This window comes from Thermobia domestica, chromosome 1 (genome assembly GCF_964235325.1).
Source record: "Thermobia domestica chromosome 1, izTheDome1.hap1.1, whole genome shotgun sequence".
In the NCBI taxonomy this organism is placed as follows: domain Eukaryota; kingdom Metazoa; phylum Arthropoda; class Insecta; order Zygentoma; family Lepismatidae; genus Thermobia; species Thermobia domestica.
The window spans coordinates 30,089,635-30,104,752 of NC_137454.1; the positions used below are offsets into that span (position 1 = coordinate 30,089,635).

Consider the following 15,118-nt stretch of genomic DNA (forward strand, 5'->3'; position numbering starts at 1 on the left):
TTTGAAACAAAGTATGCATGGGTGATAAGGCCCAGCCATATTCTAGCTGACATTTCTTTACGAATGTTTCTTTTCTTTTGCGCAATGTGCTACACTGTTTTTCGACGGGAGACGCGGTGACTCTGTGGTAGAGCGTCCACCTCTGGTGCTTGGAGTCCCTGGTTCGATCTCGCTCGCACCGTGTGGACTTTGTGGTGGACAAACACCGTGGTCGTGGGTTTTCTCGAGGTTCTCCCGTTTCCTCCCACTTTCTTCATTCCACCATTTCACTCATCTCTCATCATCACTGTCTCCTTTAGCCTAACCGGCATAACCGTGGGACGTAAAGCTCAAATATTTCATTTCATTTTTTATTTTTCGACGGTCCCAAACAGAATCACAATATCAGTGAAAGGCAGCACTGCGGAGTCGAGTTCCATGAGTTGCTGCAATCTCCCACGAGAGGGCTAATTTACCACACAGTGAGACCACTCGCATTGTGTTTACGGGTTTCACTGGCACAGATGGAACGAAGTGAGCGTGACAGCAGGTGCTAGCCCGTGAGAAGTGATAGTGTGTTTGTGGCATACGCGAGTCAAAACGCGCAATATTCTGTATAGTGAATGTGTCCACACTATTGTTCATCTAAAAACGCCAGTGTAGACCTGCAATATGAACCCTCTCAATGTGGTGTTAGTTATGCAAAATGAGCTTTCAAAACAAGGGTACGTTCAATCGACAGAACCGACAGTGGCGGAACGAAAAGCAGCTGAACACATGCTGGAGTTTTTGAACAACTACGATGTAACAGAAGTAAATGTGGATGAGATTCTCGACATTGATGAATACGAACCCGGTCCGGCCCAAACAAGTGCAGAGGATGCCGCGGATAGTGGTGACAGCACGCTGCCTTGGAGTGATTCTTCGCCCGAACCACAGGCAACACCGTTCTCGTCCGACAGTGACTATGAGCCGAATGGAAACGAAGGTAATACAAAATATTATACGCTAGAGGACAAAGTTAACATGTTACACTACTGGCTTGACGTAAAAGGCAAAGGGCGTCAAACATTCGCACATCGTTCATATCGCTCGATGAAACACAGATTCCGCAACTGTACCTCGGTGAGAACACTGTTTAAATGGAAAGAACAACGCGACAAAGGCTTATTGAAAACAAAACGCGAAGTGTATCGCGAAATCACAGAACATGTGCTGCAACAATTTATAGCTGCGCGACGTGATAACCGCATTGTCCATGACAGTGATCTTAAATTATGGGCAAAGGAGCAGGCTCTGAAGTGTAGTCTCCGTACGTTCAATGCTAGTCACGGATGGATTGGGGCACTCAATTAACAAAACAATATCGTGAGCCGTAAAATCACGTCATATGTCACAATGAAGTATGTACGCAACAAGGAGGATATTGATTTGGTTATTGCTGGGTGGCGTGACGAAACCAAGACCATCATGGAGGGGTTTGAGAATGCAAATATATGGAATGCTGATGAATCCGGTTTGGCGATTTGTGGTGGACAAACACCGTGTGCGTGGGTTTTCTCGGGGTTCTCCCGTTTCCTCCCACTTTCTTCATTCCACCATTTCATTCATTACTCATCATCACCGTCTCCTTTAGCCTAACCGGCATAACCGTGGGACGTAAAACTCAAAGATTTCATTTCATTTTTCCGGTTTGGCGAAAGAGTTGACAAGTGGGCGTAAATTAGCCAGAAGAGGATCATCGCACATTCAGGGCTGTGTCCAGTCTGTGCATGCAACGACGCATACGTACACTGTGGTGCCGTTGTCGAAAGCAGGGGTTGTGGCGGAACCCGTAGCTTTGTCATTCTCCAGGAACCCGTAGCTTTAAGTACTAGGGTTCAGGACAATATGTTCGCCGCACCAAATTTAGTGGTATTCTGGACGCCTTCTGGTAAAATGACAAGGGAAGCGTATTCGGTTTTCATCAAAGAATGCGTAATACCACAAGTAGCAGCAGATGCTCCCAACACACAAAGTTTTCTGTTGCTAGATTCATATGGACTTCACAAGGACAGACACACATTTGCAAGGCTACTTCATAAAAGTGGTTTCACCGCCGATCATATTCGCATCCATATTATACCTGAAAAAACTACTTCGCAGTGCCAACCGTTGGATCTGTATTACTTCCGTATGTATAAACACATGGTACGACGGATTTCGGAGGCATTGCGTGACCATACCAACGTGAACCTTCACCAGAGAGACACCGTCCTTAAGCTGCATTCATTGGTACACAACCAATTTTGTTGTCCACGATTTCATATGACACATCAATGCGGGTGGAAACTAGCTGGATTAGCAGAGGACGTTGCTTTCCAGTACAACACAACTGACTTTTGTTTCAATCTACGACAGCGTGAATGTTGTAAAGACGAGTGCCCAGAACTTTCTGTGATCAAATGTGCTTGGTGTTTGCGGGAGCTGTGTGTCACCCATTTCTTTACTCACTACCACTACTGCCGAGATTTTCAACAATAGGTACAATCTTATATATCTGAATCTATGTATATATATCTGTGTGTGTATGTAGCATTCAAACTCAAATGTATATGTTTCTCTCTATGTGTGTGCGTGTGTGTTTCTTTGTCGCATCATCCATGTGTTCTGGGTTCCTTTGGTCGTTTCTGTTTCATCGCGTTAACAACATAACTTCAGCTGTTTTTCCATACTCTGCTCGCATGAATTCCTCTTCACGTTAATACCATGCTCGATACGTTATTAGAGTTTGGGCATTGGTTTCAGTTTCTAATTCTACCCGACATCGATCTTTCACAAGACATCCTTTACGTTTCAATACCTTACGATATATTCACGATAAAGGCTTTCAAGATGGCGGCCAAGTCTGTGTTATACCATATCAGGTATCTTGGTATCATCTCGGTGCTTCTCGTCCTTTCCGATTTCGACCTAAACGGGTATCTTGCGACGTTTACCTTATATCATATTGCAGCGTGGTGCGTTATGTTGGGGAGCATAACTCCGGTGTTTCTGGTATTGGGCAGCTCCAATTTGGCATTTTTTCTTCTTTTCCATTATGTGTCCTCTGGGCGAAGTTTGAGTCGGATCTGAGCGTGCCTCGTTGTGGACCTTGCTTGTAAGATGATTCTATAAAAAAGTTTCAAAAGTTTCGTAACTGTAACTTACAAGCAATGATACAGTTTGTCACAAAACTTAAAACTGCATATTTCCGTACATGTAAAATACTAATACTAATTAATAATAATAATAATAATAATAATAATAATAATAATAATAATAATAATAATAATAATAATAATAATAATAATAATAATAATTACAAAAATACAAAATCTCCTTTTTTTATTTTTTAGTCACATCATGTATGTGTTAAGATGAATGTACAAAAAAGTTTCAAAAGTTTCATAGTTGTAACTTTTGAGCAATGGCACAATTTGTAAAACACACTAAAATTTGTTTGTATGCCCATTAACGTTTGACATTGTAACCTTTTGCAAGGTTTCTTGGGTTCTGCTGAAAATATAAAAGTTAGGCTTTCATTTGATACCTGGATGAGCACAATAATTTGAAAAATAAGGAAGTTAATGGTAATTGTAGTTCTATGATCCTGAGTGCCGGAAAGTGCAATTGGCGCCAAATTCACATTTTAAAAAATTTTTCTCCGGCCCATTTCTCATCAAAAAAATCGAAAAAAAATAACTTAGCATAATTTCATTGGTATTTATGTATGAAAAAAAATTTGAAGAAAATCTGAGACATTGAAACACATTGCTCTAGGTGAGTTGACTTGGAACGACCCTCCTGTGACTTATGAAAAGGTGTGTGTGGTATGCGTGTGTGTGTGTGTATTCCCAAAGTACATTTTTCCGTCCCTGTATCTCTCACGTCTTACTGATTTGAGCTTGAAGTTTGTGTGTACCAATTTTTGATTTCCAATAAAGATATATGTGGTTTCAATCTTAAGTCAGACTGTGAGTCCTCATAGTTTCAATCTATTGTAGTCTTAGTATTCGTAAAGAAAAAAATAATTTCCAATCAAACAAATATATTCAAACTGTTTAAACATAACTTTCAAAAATAAAATGTTTTCTATTCTGGCTCCTGTTAAATGCAACTAAAATGCGAGATCAGAGGAACGGAACACCATTGAAAAAACGTTTCAATTGGAGAGAAATAAAAAATAGTGAAGTTTTGAAAAAGAAGAATGGGAAACTGGGTTAGAACTAGCATTTGAGAAACGTAAGATTTTTATATATAATGTAAGATTAAAGAAAGAAAAAAAAGATGAAGAATAAGTTTGTAAGTAATGAAAGGATAGCAATCTAGGGAATCTTAACTGTGCTCACTCTTCCAAAGTTCTCCTTGAATTGTGAGCAACCCAAATAACTCCTTTGTTCTGTCGGGTTGCATATGCAACAGGCAAAATTTGGTTATTAGTGAGTACGCAGTAGTACGCATGTATGTTATTTGACTGCATCACCGCACGAAACTTTATCGCTCCAATTTTTAAAACTAAATCACTATTTTTAAAAAACTTTACAGTTATAACTGAAACATCAGTGAAACACGAACAAAATCATAGGCCTTTTCGAAGAATACTTTGCAACAGAAAATTCATTCCCAAAAGTACTTAAGCTATCCCTTATGGATATCTCCATTAGAAATAACTTACGCAACATTTCTTAATGTAATATTTGTTTATGAAATACGAAGAAAATCGTCTGAGTCATTTCTAAAAAACAAAATCGAGAGGGAACTCAGCCCCAAGAGTAAACTACCACTTGTTGATTGCTTCATGAGATATAGTGAATTATGAGATAATTCATGAAACATTTATTTAAGAAATGTGAACATAATTAACCGAGACGATTTTGAGAAAATTGCCCGAAAAACTCATTTCAAGAGTAAAGTTTTCCTTCTGGTTTGTAAGGGGAAATGAGTAATATCACATTATCAGGTTATTAATGAAGTGTTTCTTTACAAAGTATAACTAAAATAGCCTGAGTTCCTTTTGAGAAAATAGTCCGAACAAAAAATCACGTCTATTAGCATACCATTCCTTGTGTATTTTTTTAAAGGATAAATGATTTATGTCATTGTTAGGTTAGTAACGAAATATTATTTATTATGAACAAAATAGCCTTAGTCGTTTCTGAGAAAATCATCCGAAGAAACTCACTCCTAACACTAAACTACTCTTCGTGTTTTGTTTTTTTTATTTTTGTCATATTGTCAGGTTAGTGATTAATTATTTATTTATGAAATATGAATAAAATCGCCTTAGCCTCTTTTGAGAAAATGAAGCAGAAAACATTCACTCTCCATCAGTAAACTACCCTTTAAGAACATTTTCAGGACAAAATGAATTATTTCATATTGTCAAATTGTTAACGAGATATCTATTTGTGAAATGTAAACAAAATCACTCGAGTCATTTTTTTTTAGAAAATTGTTCTAAAAAAACTTACCCTTAACCCGGCACAGGGCGCGTGGTGAGGCAATCCCTCACTCCTTGCTTTCCCCATGTACTACTGCGCAATGGTTATGCGCACGTGTATATCTTTCTATGTATTCCAAGTTCACTATTTTTAGCTTCAATCTGCAACTACAGCTTGTTGATGAAGAACCGTTGTTTTTGTTAGCAGTGCATTGTTAGAAGCTTTGCAATTCAGTGAGATTTTATCTCACCTTGCGCCTTGTTACGTTATTATTTCTGGCAGTGTTGAATACTACAAATACATTGACTGTAAGTAAATATATTAAACTATGGATGACAAAACTGCACAGAAAGTGTTACAATGGATGGATGAGGTGGAAAGGGAGAGGAACATAAGGGAAGACGCAGATGAAAGTGCAAGTGAAATAATGGACAGTTGCAGTGACAATGAAGGGAATAACGTTGAGCAAGTTGAACAAAGTAGTGAAAGTAAGTTTTCGGGAATAGGAACAGAACCCGAAGTTGTAAATTCTGACCAAGTTGTGAGAGATAGACCTATATATACAGCGAAAGATGGAGTTACAACGTGGAATGTTTACTCCAGAAACACGACACATAAAACTAGGCATAGAAATCTCGTGAGACATTTACCAGGTGTCAGAGGGCAAGCACGAAATGTAAAATCGCCAATGGAAGCATGGCATTTATTTTTCCCTGAAGACACTATAAAACAAATTGTGGAATATACGAATCTAAAATTAGCAGAAATTCGTATAGGAATAACACTTGAAAGAGATATTCGTAACACTGATTATGAAGAAATGTTAGCTCTATTAGGTTTGCTATTTATCGGGTATGATGAAGAGTTCTCGTTTAAATCTAGAGGACTTATGGGCAACTGACGGAACAGCTCCAGAATTGTTTCGTTTGGTCATGTCTCAGAAACGGTTTCGTATGCTTCTACGCGCCCTGCGTTTTGATGACATCAACACCAGACAGCAGAGAAAAGAAGAAGACAATTTAGCTCCAATACGGGCATTATTTGAAGAATTCGTATTGAAATGTGCGGCCTACTGGACACCACATGAACATGTAACTATTGATGAAATGCTTGAATCTTTCAGAGGAAGATGCTCTTTTCGATGTTACATGCCAAATAAACCGGCAAAATATGGCATTAAAATATATTCCTTAGTGGACGCACATGTCTACTACACAATGAAAATGGAGATTTATCCGGGAACACAACAGCCGCGAGGACCATATGTTCAGGACAACAGTGCGCACGCAGTTGTCAAACGTCTCATCGAACCCATTACTAAATCTGGCAGAAATGTGACAACAGACAATTTCTTCACATCAGTTCCTTTAGCTCTAGATCTTCTAAAGAATCACGGGTTAACACTGGTTGGAACTCTAAGAAGTAACAAACCTCAGATTACGGTTGAGTTCCTGAGTACAAAGGGAAGACCGCCATTTTCAAGCATGTTCGCTCATGGAGAAGATATGCTACTTTGTTCATATGTGTCAAACAGAAGAAAAAAATGTGATATTACTCTCCACAATGCATGAAGGAGAACACATTGATGAAGCAACAAAGGAGCAGGCTAAACCGGAAATCATTACATTTTATAATATGACGAAGAGTGGTGTAGACTGTGTGGATGGGCTGAAGAGTCTCTACACAGTTACAAGGAAAACCAACAGGTGGCCGTTACGTATCTTCTACACACTCCTTGATATTGGTGCTATAAACAGCTACATCATATATAGATTTAACTGTGAAAATGCTGACGCAAGGAGACTCTATCAGAAAAAGTTAGCAATGGAACTCTGCAAGCCATACCTCACTAGAAGAGCAACAATACCATGCTTGCCTACACTTTTGCGATCACAGATAAGAAGGATCCTGGGTGACTCTCCAGCACCTGTGCACTCCGAGGCACCAGCAGGGAATAGTGATAAAAGGAAATGTGGCTTCTGTATCAGGAAGAAAAATCGATACACCAAAACATGTTGTGCATACTGTCTTGTCCCAGTGTGCAAGGAGCACGCACCAGCTGTTCTCTGTTGCAGGTGCCGAGGGAGTGAACAACATGAAGACAGTGAGTGATAACTGCCACATTCCGAAAGGATTTTCCTCGGTTTGAATAAACTGTTTATCATTTTGTTCATTTGTTTGTTTCGTGTGATTCTGTAGCTTTACTGTATTATTCAGTGTTGGAAAATTATTGATTTTTTTTTATTGTGTAGTGATATCAATAAACAATGTAAAATACCCTGCATATATGACTAAAATATTCTAAAGTTGTAAATTTACAATAAAAATCACAATTAAATCTTAAACTGTGTTAATAAGAGGGATTTTTCCATTACTTTCATAGGTGAGAGAAAATCTCACCACGCGCCCACTTGCGTTACTAGTAACCACGCGCCCGGTGCCGGGTTAAGAGTTATAACTACCTTTTTTTGATCTTTCCCATAGAAATGACTTACACGACAGTAAAGAACTGTTAATAAAAATATTAATGTATGAAATTTAAACAAAATTGTTAACGCCAGTTTCGAGAAAATAGCAATTTCAACTTTTACCCTTCAGTAAACTATCCTTAATTTTGGGAGTAAGAAGAAAATTCGAACAATGCCTCTAGGAAATCTTATGAAAACCTTAAGTTTAAAATTAAGTGTGGATACGTTGAATGATACGTCCTATAGGCGAATTAACACATTTATATCGGGACGAACGGACAAACGGACGGATGAACAAACAAGGAGATGAACAGATATCGAAAATCACTTTTCAGATATATAGAGTCCATGAAACGTGTAACTCCGATAAGATTTTGAATTCTATTGTTTTTCACGATCACCACGACTTCTCTCCTATCGTCACTCGAAAGAATAAAAAAAAGGAAGTATACAAGTATTTGTTTCAAAACGAATTGTTTCGTGTTTTCTTCCAAGTGTTGTACTTTTGAAAGGTAGTAGTTATGTGCTGATAAACGTACATAACCAAAGTGAATACAGTTTTTTCAGAACTTAATAGACAATTATGACAAATGGGTATATTCAGTTCAAACTTATTAACATTATTCTTTCCTATTTGAAGCATTTATTAAAAGAAGATTTAGATTTGCATTCGAGTGAGTGTGCAGCGCTCTCTTTTCGTGACTGGAAGGCTTTGGTTTTCAATTCCGGACACAACTATCTTGTGTTTTTGATCCAATATATTTCAATCAAAAATTTTCTTGTAGGTCTTATATCTGAATAACTGTGTAGCCAAACCCAAACTATCACTTAACTTAGTACGAGCTTATTCCGTAGAAAATACGAAAACTCGATTTAGATGCCGTTCAAAACTTTCGTGGCCCCTGATCCAAAAACTAATTTTTGACCAAGATTGCAATGTTTTTATCCATTTTTTATTTTTTATTTTATCTTTTTTGTTTGATCATTCCTAAAATTCTGGATTTATATTTCTCCCTCAGTGCTATCATGAGAATATTAAGATGATATCCTTAACAAAAACACTAGTGTACTTCTTGGCACAGGAGACCCTAGTTCGTTTTTGGGATCCTACGTTAAGCTATAGAGCCATATCTCATAGCATCACTGCTCCAAAGGAACACTAATCGACCAAACTAGTAAACTTGTTTCCAAAAATCCTTTCATTTTTCATTGCTTATTTTCCTATGGTGTGAGTGAGGTCACAACCCTATTTTCAACCATAAGTAAATTAATTAATAAATATGTTTGATATAAGAAAGCTTCTAGTAAGATAGGCCTTTGTATGTTACGTTCGGGATTGCGGGGGAATTATCCCACATTTTTTTATTTCTACTAGCTGAACCTGCGCTCTCTACACAGCGCATCATTCACATATGAACATGCATCTCCTTGTCATTCCTCCCATCTCTGCATAACCCTTCACAGGCGCAAGTGAAAGACATCTTGATAAAAATCGGCAAAGAGTACCATAAAGAAGGGATTTTTTCGATTTTTTTTCAATATCTCTCACCATTTGCAAGATTTAAACCTACTTCCGTTTGGAGTTTCTAATTCATGTATGACCAGTGTTTTCTTTCTTCTTGCACGCAGTATGTAATAAGCAAATAGATCGCACACACAATTAATTATAATGTCAGTGATATATGGTGTTCATTGGACAAAAACACTCCAAACAATAAAAATTCGTCTTAGACTGGAGAAATGGTTATCCTTCGTTTCTCATTATCATTTGGCCATGAAACAAACACCTGAGAGATATACAACCCCTGTATACAACTATGTGGTGTTGGGATGTATAACTCGTAGACTATGAAGTTTTTTTTAAAAAAAAACTTCTACACTTTAAAATATGTAATGAATAAGTAACTGCCATTTTTTAAATATTCAATTACAATTGAACAATCTACAAAAAAATGCTATCGATCAGTCATTGTCAAAAGAAATGTCTACGAATATATAAACTTCTCTTGACCACAAAGATATAAACCTAGTATTTTAATTTTATTTCTATATTTGTTCCTTTTATATTTTGTCCTCCACTCTTTCTTGCTTGGTTGTTAGGTTTACAATTACATTTAGAACCAAGACTGTCGTGATGTAGTTTTCAAACGTCGTAGGTTTAAAGTTTGAACTGTTTCCTTTGAACTTGCCTGGCTCTACTACAAAGTAATTGTGAATCCGCCAACATTCGCTTGCAGAACGAAGTTCGTGAGTCTTCCACCAGATGTAAGTAGAGAAGCGCAAATCCTTTCTTGAAGTGCTGGAGATGGCTCCTCTAGTGTGAATTTTTAGGAACTAAGTAAGCAGCGCGGCACAAACCTACGGCCACATCTCTGAAGTTTACATTATTATTATTGTAAGCTGCTTCAAACACCTCCACCTTGAACGTATTTGCAACTATTTTGGTAAAGAACAAGCGTATGGAAATGCAACGATATAATAATAGAACTGTACTGGTAATACTTGCCAAATTCTAAATTGCATGGCAGAGAACATCTGGCAAAGCGGTCTTTACGATGTCAAAGAAAGTTATAAAGTGTAGCACAGAGCAGCAAACTTCAATAACGATTGCCAATAACATATATTAATTGATATTAGTTTCTGTAATTTCATAACACTCTCCACGGCGGTACAGCCTACAAAGGGATCTGGACGACCAGACGGTGTGTTGTGCGATGCGTGGTCAGTGAATGGACTTAACCATCTTCTAAATCGTGTAGTTCATTAGATTTGTTCGTTTAAACTTTAATGCATCTTTTCGGCATCGAGGTTATGTGGGATATGGATTTACTCTAATGAGGATACGAACCATATAAATTCGGTCATTTGGATTCGGATCTTCCTCGCTGAGAGCAATAATAGGCTTACTATTTAATAACAGAACTTTGGTGGAAAGAAACTAGAACTCAGCAACAGAGGGCTCGTTTTCAGGCTTGCCAACTATACGATGATTTATCATGATATATGATAATTTAAACCTGAATGCTATTTATTTATCTATTTATTTATTTTATTTATTTATTTATTTGCCAAAGTTCCAGATACAGCAAGGCAGCCATTTTGCTGTATCTGGAACTTTGGCAAATAAATAAAATAAATAAATAAATAGCATTCAGGTTTAAATTATCATATATCATGATAAATCATCGTATAGTTGGCAAGAATGGAAACGATACTGCCTGTGGGATAATACCTGAATATACTATAATTATAGAACGCAAATTTTTTGTAGTTTTTGAATGTGCAAATAAATTGTAGCTGTAACACACACACTCAGGTTTTTGACAGTCATTCCCGCTAAAACAAATCAATAACTATTTGAGAATTGGCAAATGACAACCCTGAATCCATTCATAAATTAAATTACGTCTATGATGGGTGGAAATATTGTTATTGACCAGAGTAATATTAATAAGATTTTTTAAAATGTGAGACAGTGAGTTCGAAACTGAAGATCACTACATAGTTTTATTATATATGATTGCTATTCTTACTAGTGTTATACTTCCTTTCTACAATTATATTTTTTACTAGTTGAATATACCCATGCTTCGCACGGGGGCTGTATTTGGAAGTCAACGCCTGTCCGAGTATCATCATTGATCTCAGCGACCGCGAAAACTATGGATTCGACACTAATATCGGTCATTTTGGATTATTTTTATATGTCTCGGTATCTCACCCCCCCCCCCTCGGTGACCCCCGGCCCGGAGCCGAATAGCATGAATTTGGAAGTTAATGCGATCGGAGTTTCACCATTGATTTCAGCGACCGCTAAAACTATGAATTCGACACTAATATCGGTCATTTTCTACTACTGTCACCGGCCTAAGGCTCATTTTCTCTAAATTTAAAAGAAATATAGGAAAAATAGACTTATTCTGAACTTTATTAACCAACCCTCGTATATTTCCAATGTTTTAGAAACTATTCCCTCATCGCTTTGGCATGTCTTTTCGTCTGTGTTGGTAAGTCAGGGTAAGATTTTGTGACCAAATATGGACATACGTCCCTTAGGCCGGTGACACTACTTTTACATGTCCCGGTAAACGCCCCCCTGAGACACCCCTGGTTCGAAATTTGAAAAAGGGCTTCGTCTTGATCTGGGGCCTGGGCCAAGATACCCCTGACCAAAATTTGGTAACTCCCGGTCCACTCGTCTGTTCCCCAGGCTGTATACAGGCAGACAGACAAACACACAAACAAACTGTTTATTTTATTTATATTAGATAATCTTATTCTCTGAGGTTGGCAGTTCTGCTCGTTTCTGTTACAAGGGTTTCGTAGTTCGAAAAGCCATTTGAGTTTGTGTCAGACAACGCAATGTGCTTTGGTTTTCTTCAGACTGTTCCGTCGCTTCCTACTTTTTCATTCTATTGTCGTCCTGCACTTACATTTAACATCCGTCTCTTTTAAGCTATAGAGCATACACAAGGGACGAGAAATTAAATATTTTATTTCATTTTTCGAGAAAATCCGATTAAGATACGAAATGCTGTAATTAGTAACATAATATGCATGGTTCACTATGAGGTAATAGTTGAGATCAGCGTTAATCAACCGTTGTGTCGCGACACATTGGTGTGTCGTAAATACATGTCAGATATGTCACAAGATTTTTAATGTATTCTAAAATCTTCCGCAAATAAATTATCTTTAGAAAATATTCTTACATTTCTGATATTATCCGTGCAATGAAATTATTATATTTCTGATAATAATATTCTTTCTTATAATCCTGCTTAAGAATCATAAGTTTCTTTTATGTTTCTATTTAAGAGTCTTACCTACTTTGCTTGTGAGATCTGTATCTCATAGTCATTCCATAATTAAAAAAATAGTATCGTATGTGTTTTTATGTTACTTTTTTTTGCATCTAGAAAAAACATCACATGCAAGTGTATCGCGAAAGTTTGGTGTGCCTCAAAGGGAAAAAGGCTGAGAAAAGTTGCTTGAGGCTATCTCAACTCAATAAGGTGTGCTGAAAGTGATGTATCGTCTCGAAAGATGTATGCGTTTCTATTGGAAGAACTTTATTCAATAGAATTCAGTCTTATGTCGTGAGCAATCCTGTTAACACGGCTCTGGTTGTCGTAATTAATAGAATTGAATCGAAATATGAAAGAAATATGTACTCTACGTGAAAACGAAACCAATGTTATACAAAGATACTTTCGAATATTTCGTCTTTGTGTATTTAGTGTACATAGATAATGCTTGAGTCAAATGAATAGCGAATGATCTGCAGTCGTTTCAAGTTTGAAGTCATTTTAACCATGTTATCGGCGCCAATAGTATGACTTGTGAAATTACAGAAAATAATAGAGTAGGAAGCCAGGCAAGTATTTCGTTAACGTGATTAAGTGAGGTGAAATTTTGGACTTCAATCATTGATAGAAAAAGTAGGTATAAAACACGCCCTGTATCCGAAGAGACAAGACGAAAGGGAAAGAATGATAAATTTTGAGAGGTTTAGCGTTTATTTTCAGCAGTGAGGCTCTATGAGATGTGTACCTATAGCTTAACGTGGGATCCAAACCACATGAGCTCCCGCCAGGAATCGAACTTGGGTCTACTGCGCCGAATATGTGTACGCTAATGATATAGCCACGAGGGATCTCGTGAAATATGATAGTCACTTGGGTATTAATAGATTGTATCATTTTCTATACAATATCATTTTCTATTTGTATCACTTCCTACAATACAATCAACAGTTTGAAATGAAATGAAAATTCTCGTTTGACATACATCAATTATGTAACGAGCCTAAGTGAGACGGCGCTGATAAGAATTATGAAATGGTCGAATGAAAAAGTGGGAGGAAATGGGATAAACCCGAGAAAACCCATGCATATGGTATTTGTCCATCACAAAATTTACTTGGCGTGAGCTGGGATCAAACTAAGGACTTCACGCACCAGAAGTAAACTCTAACAAAGACCCAAAGCGGCCCCAACATACTTCTTAAATGAGAATAAAAAATGAGCGCGTGATGCGTGCCATTCAACTTGCATATTAAGGAAAAAGTGTTCTCATAAAGATCACCGACACCAGAACAGCACTGCAATACGTTCCAGAAGAAAAACAAATAGCTTAATTTTGATATTTTGAAGGGAAATATAGGAGATCTACTGCTAGAAGATGAATATGATTAGATATGTTTTGTTTATTTATTTTTAAAGAGTAAAATACATTTTTCACTGCTACTACTTAATAAAGTATTTTCTTTAATTTGTCATATATATTTTAAATTGATACAAGAACATTCTAATTTGATAAAATAGTAAGTTTTGAGTAAAAATTGCCTTTTTAGTCTCCGGATTACTATTTTTAAAAGGCATCAGTTGAACAACTTTAAAAAAGTAAATGAAATATTTTGGAATGATTTAAGTTAATATTTTTTTCATAGCCTAGTGCATTTACATAAGGGGGCGCAGTGGCTCAGTGATAGAGCGTTCATCTCCGGTGCTTGGGGTCCCTGGCTCGATCCCAGCTCACGCCGTGTGGACTTTGTGGTGGACGAACACCGCGCTCGTGTGTTTTATCGAGGTTCTCCCGTTTTCTCCCACTTTCTTCATTCCACCATTTTCATTCATCTCTCATCATCACCGTCTCCTTTAGCCTAAACCGGCATAACCGTGGGACATAAAACTTAAAGATTTCATTTTATTTTTTTTTTTTTCATTTACATATGTGCCTTCTAAGTGCATATAAAAACAAATTACAAATACGTACTTTGGTTCAATTTGTTTCCTTGTAATTTTTCATTTTTCCTCTGTGGACTGATATCCTTTTAACAAATGTACTGAAGAAGTGTTTTTAATAAAATAAGCATTTAAATGTTAAAAAGAGAAAAATGTTCTAAACGTGTGTTACACCCACGTTACGTTGCCGTGGTGAAGCCAGCAGAGAGTTCATGCTCAATTTAAGCTCTGATTTGCCTGTTCAAGTTCATTATAAAGAAGAAGAAAAGCAGAGAAAATATAAGAATTGCTTTCTCTTACCTTCGCGTCTATCCCATTGCTAGTAGAGGATGATATCTCCACAACCTCCTCGGCTTCCACATATCGCTTGCTCACTACGCTGCTCAACTCCTGAAGAAAACCTACGATAACAAAAGCATTCTCGTTTATGACCTAGGTATTTGTAGTTATGATGTCTAAAAGA

General features: G+C 37.1%; 1 protein-coding gene across 2 annotated transcripts in view; it reads right to left on the minus strand.

Annotated features, from left to right (window-relative positions):
- Obsc (Obscurin) overlaps window positions 1–15,118 on the minus strand; it is a 633,182-nt gene that overhangs the window by 498,844 nt on the left and 119,220 nt on the right. For both annotated transcript variants that reach the window (XM_081756092.1, XM_081756083.1), the window contains exon 3: window positions 14,956–15,056. In XM_081756092.1, the coding sequence (XP_081612218.1) occupies window positions 14,956–15,056 (101 nt within the window). The remainder of the gene's footprint in view (window positions 1–14,955; window positions 15,057–15,118) is intronic.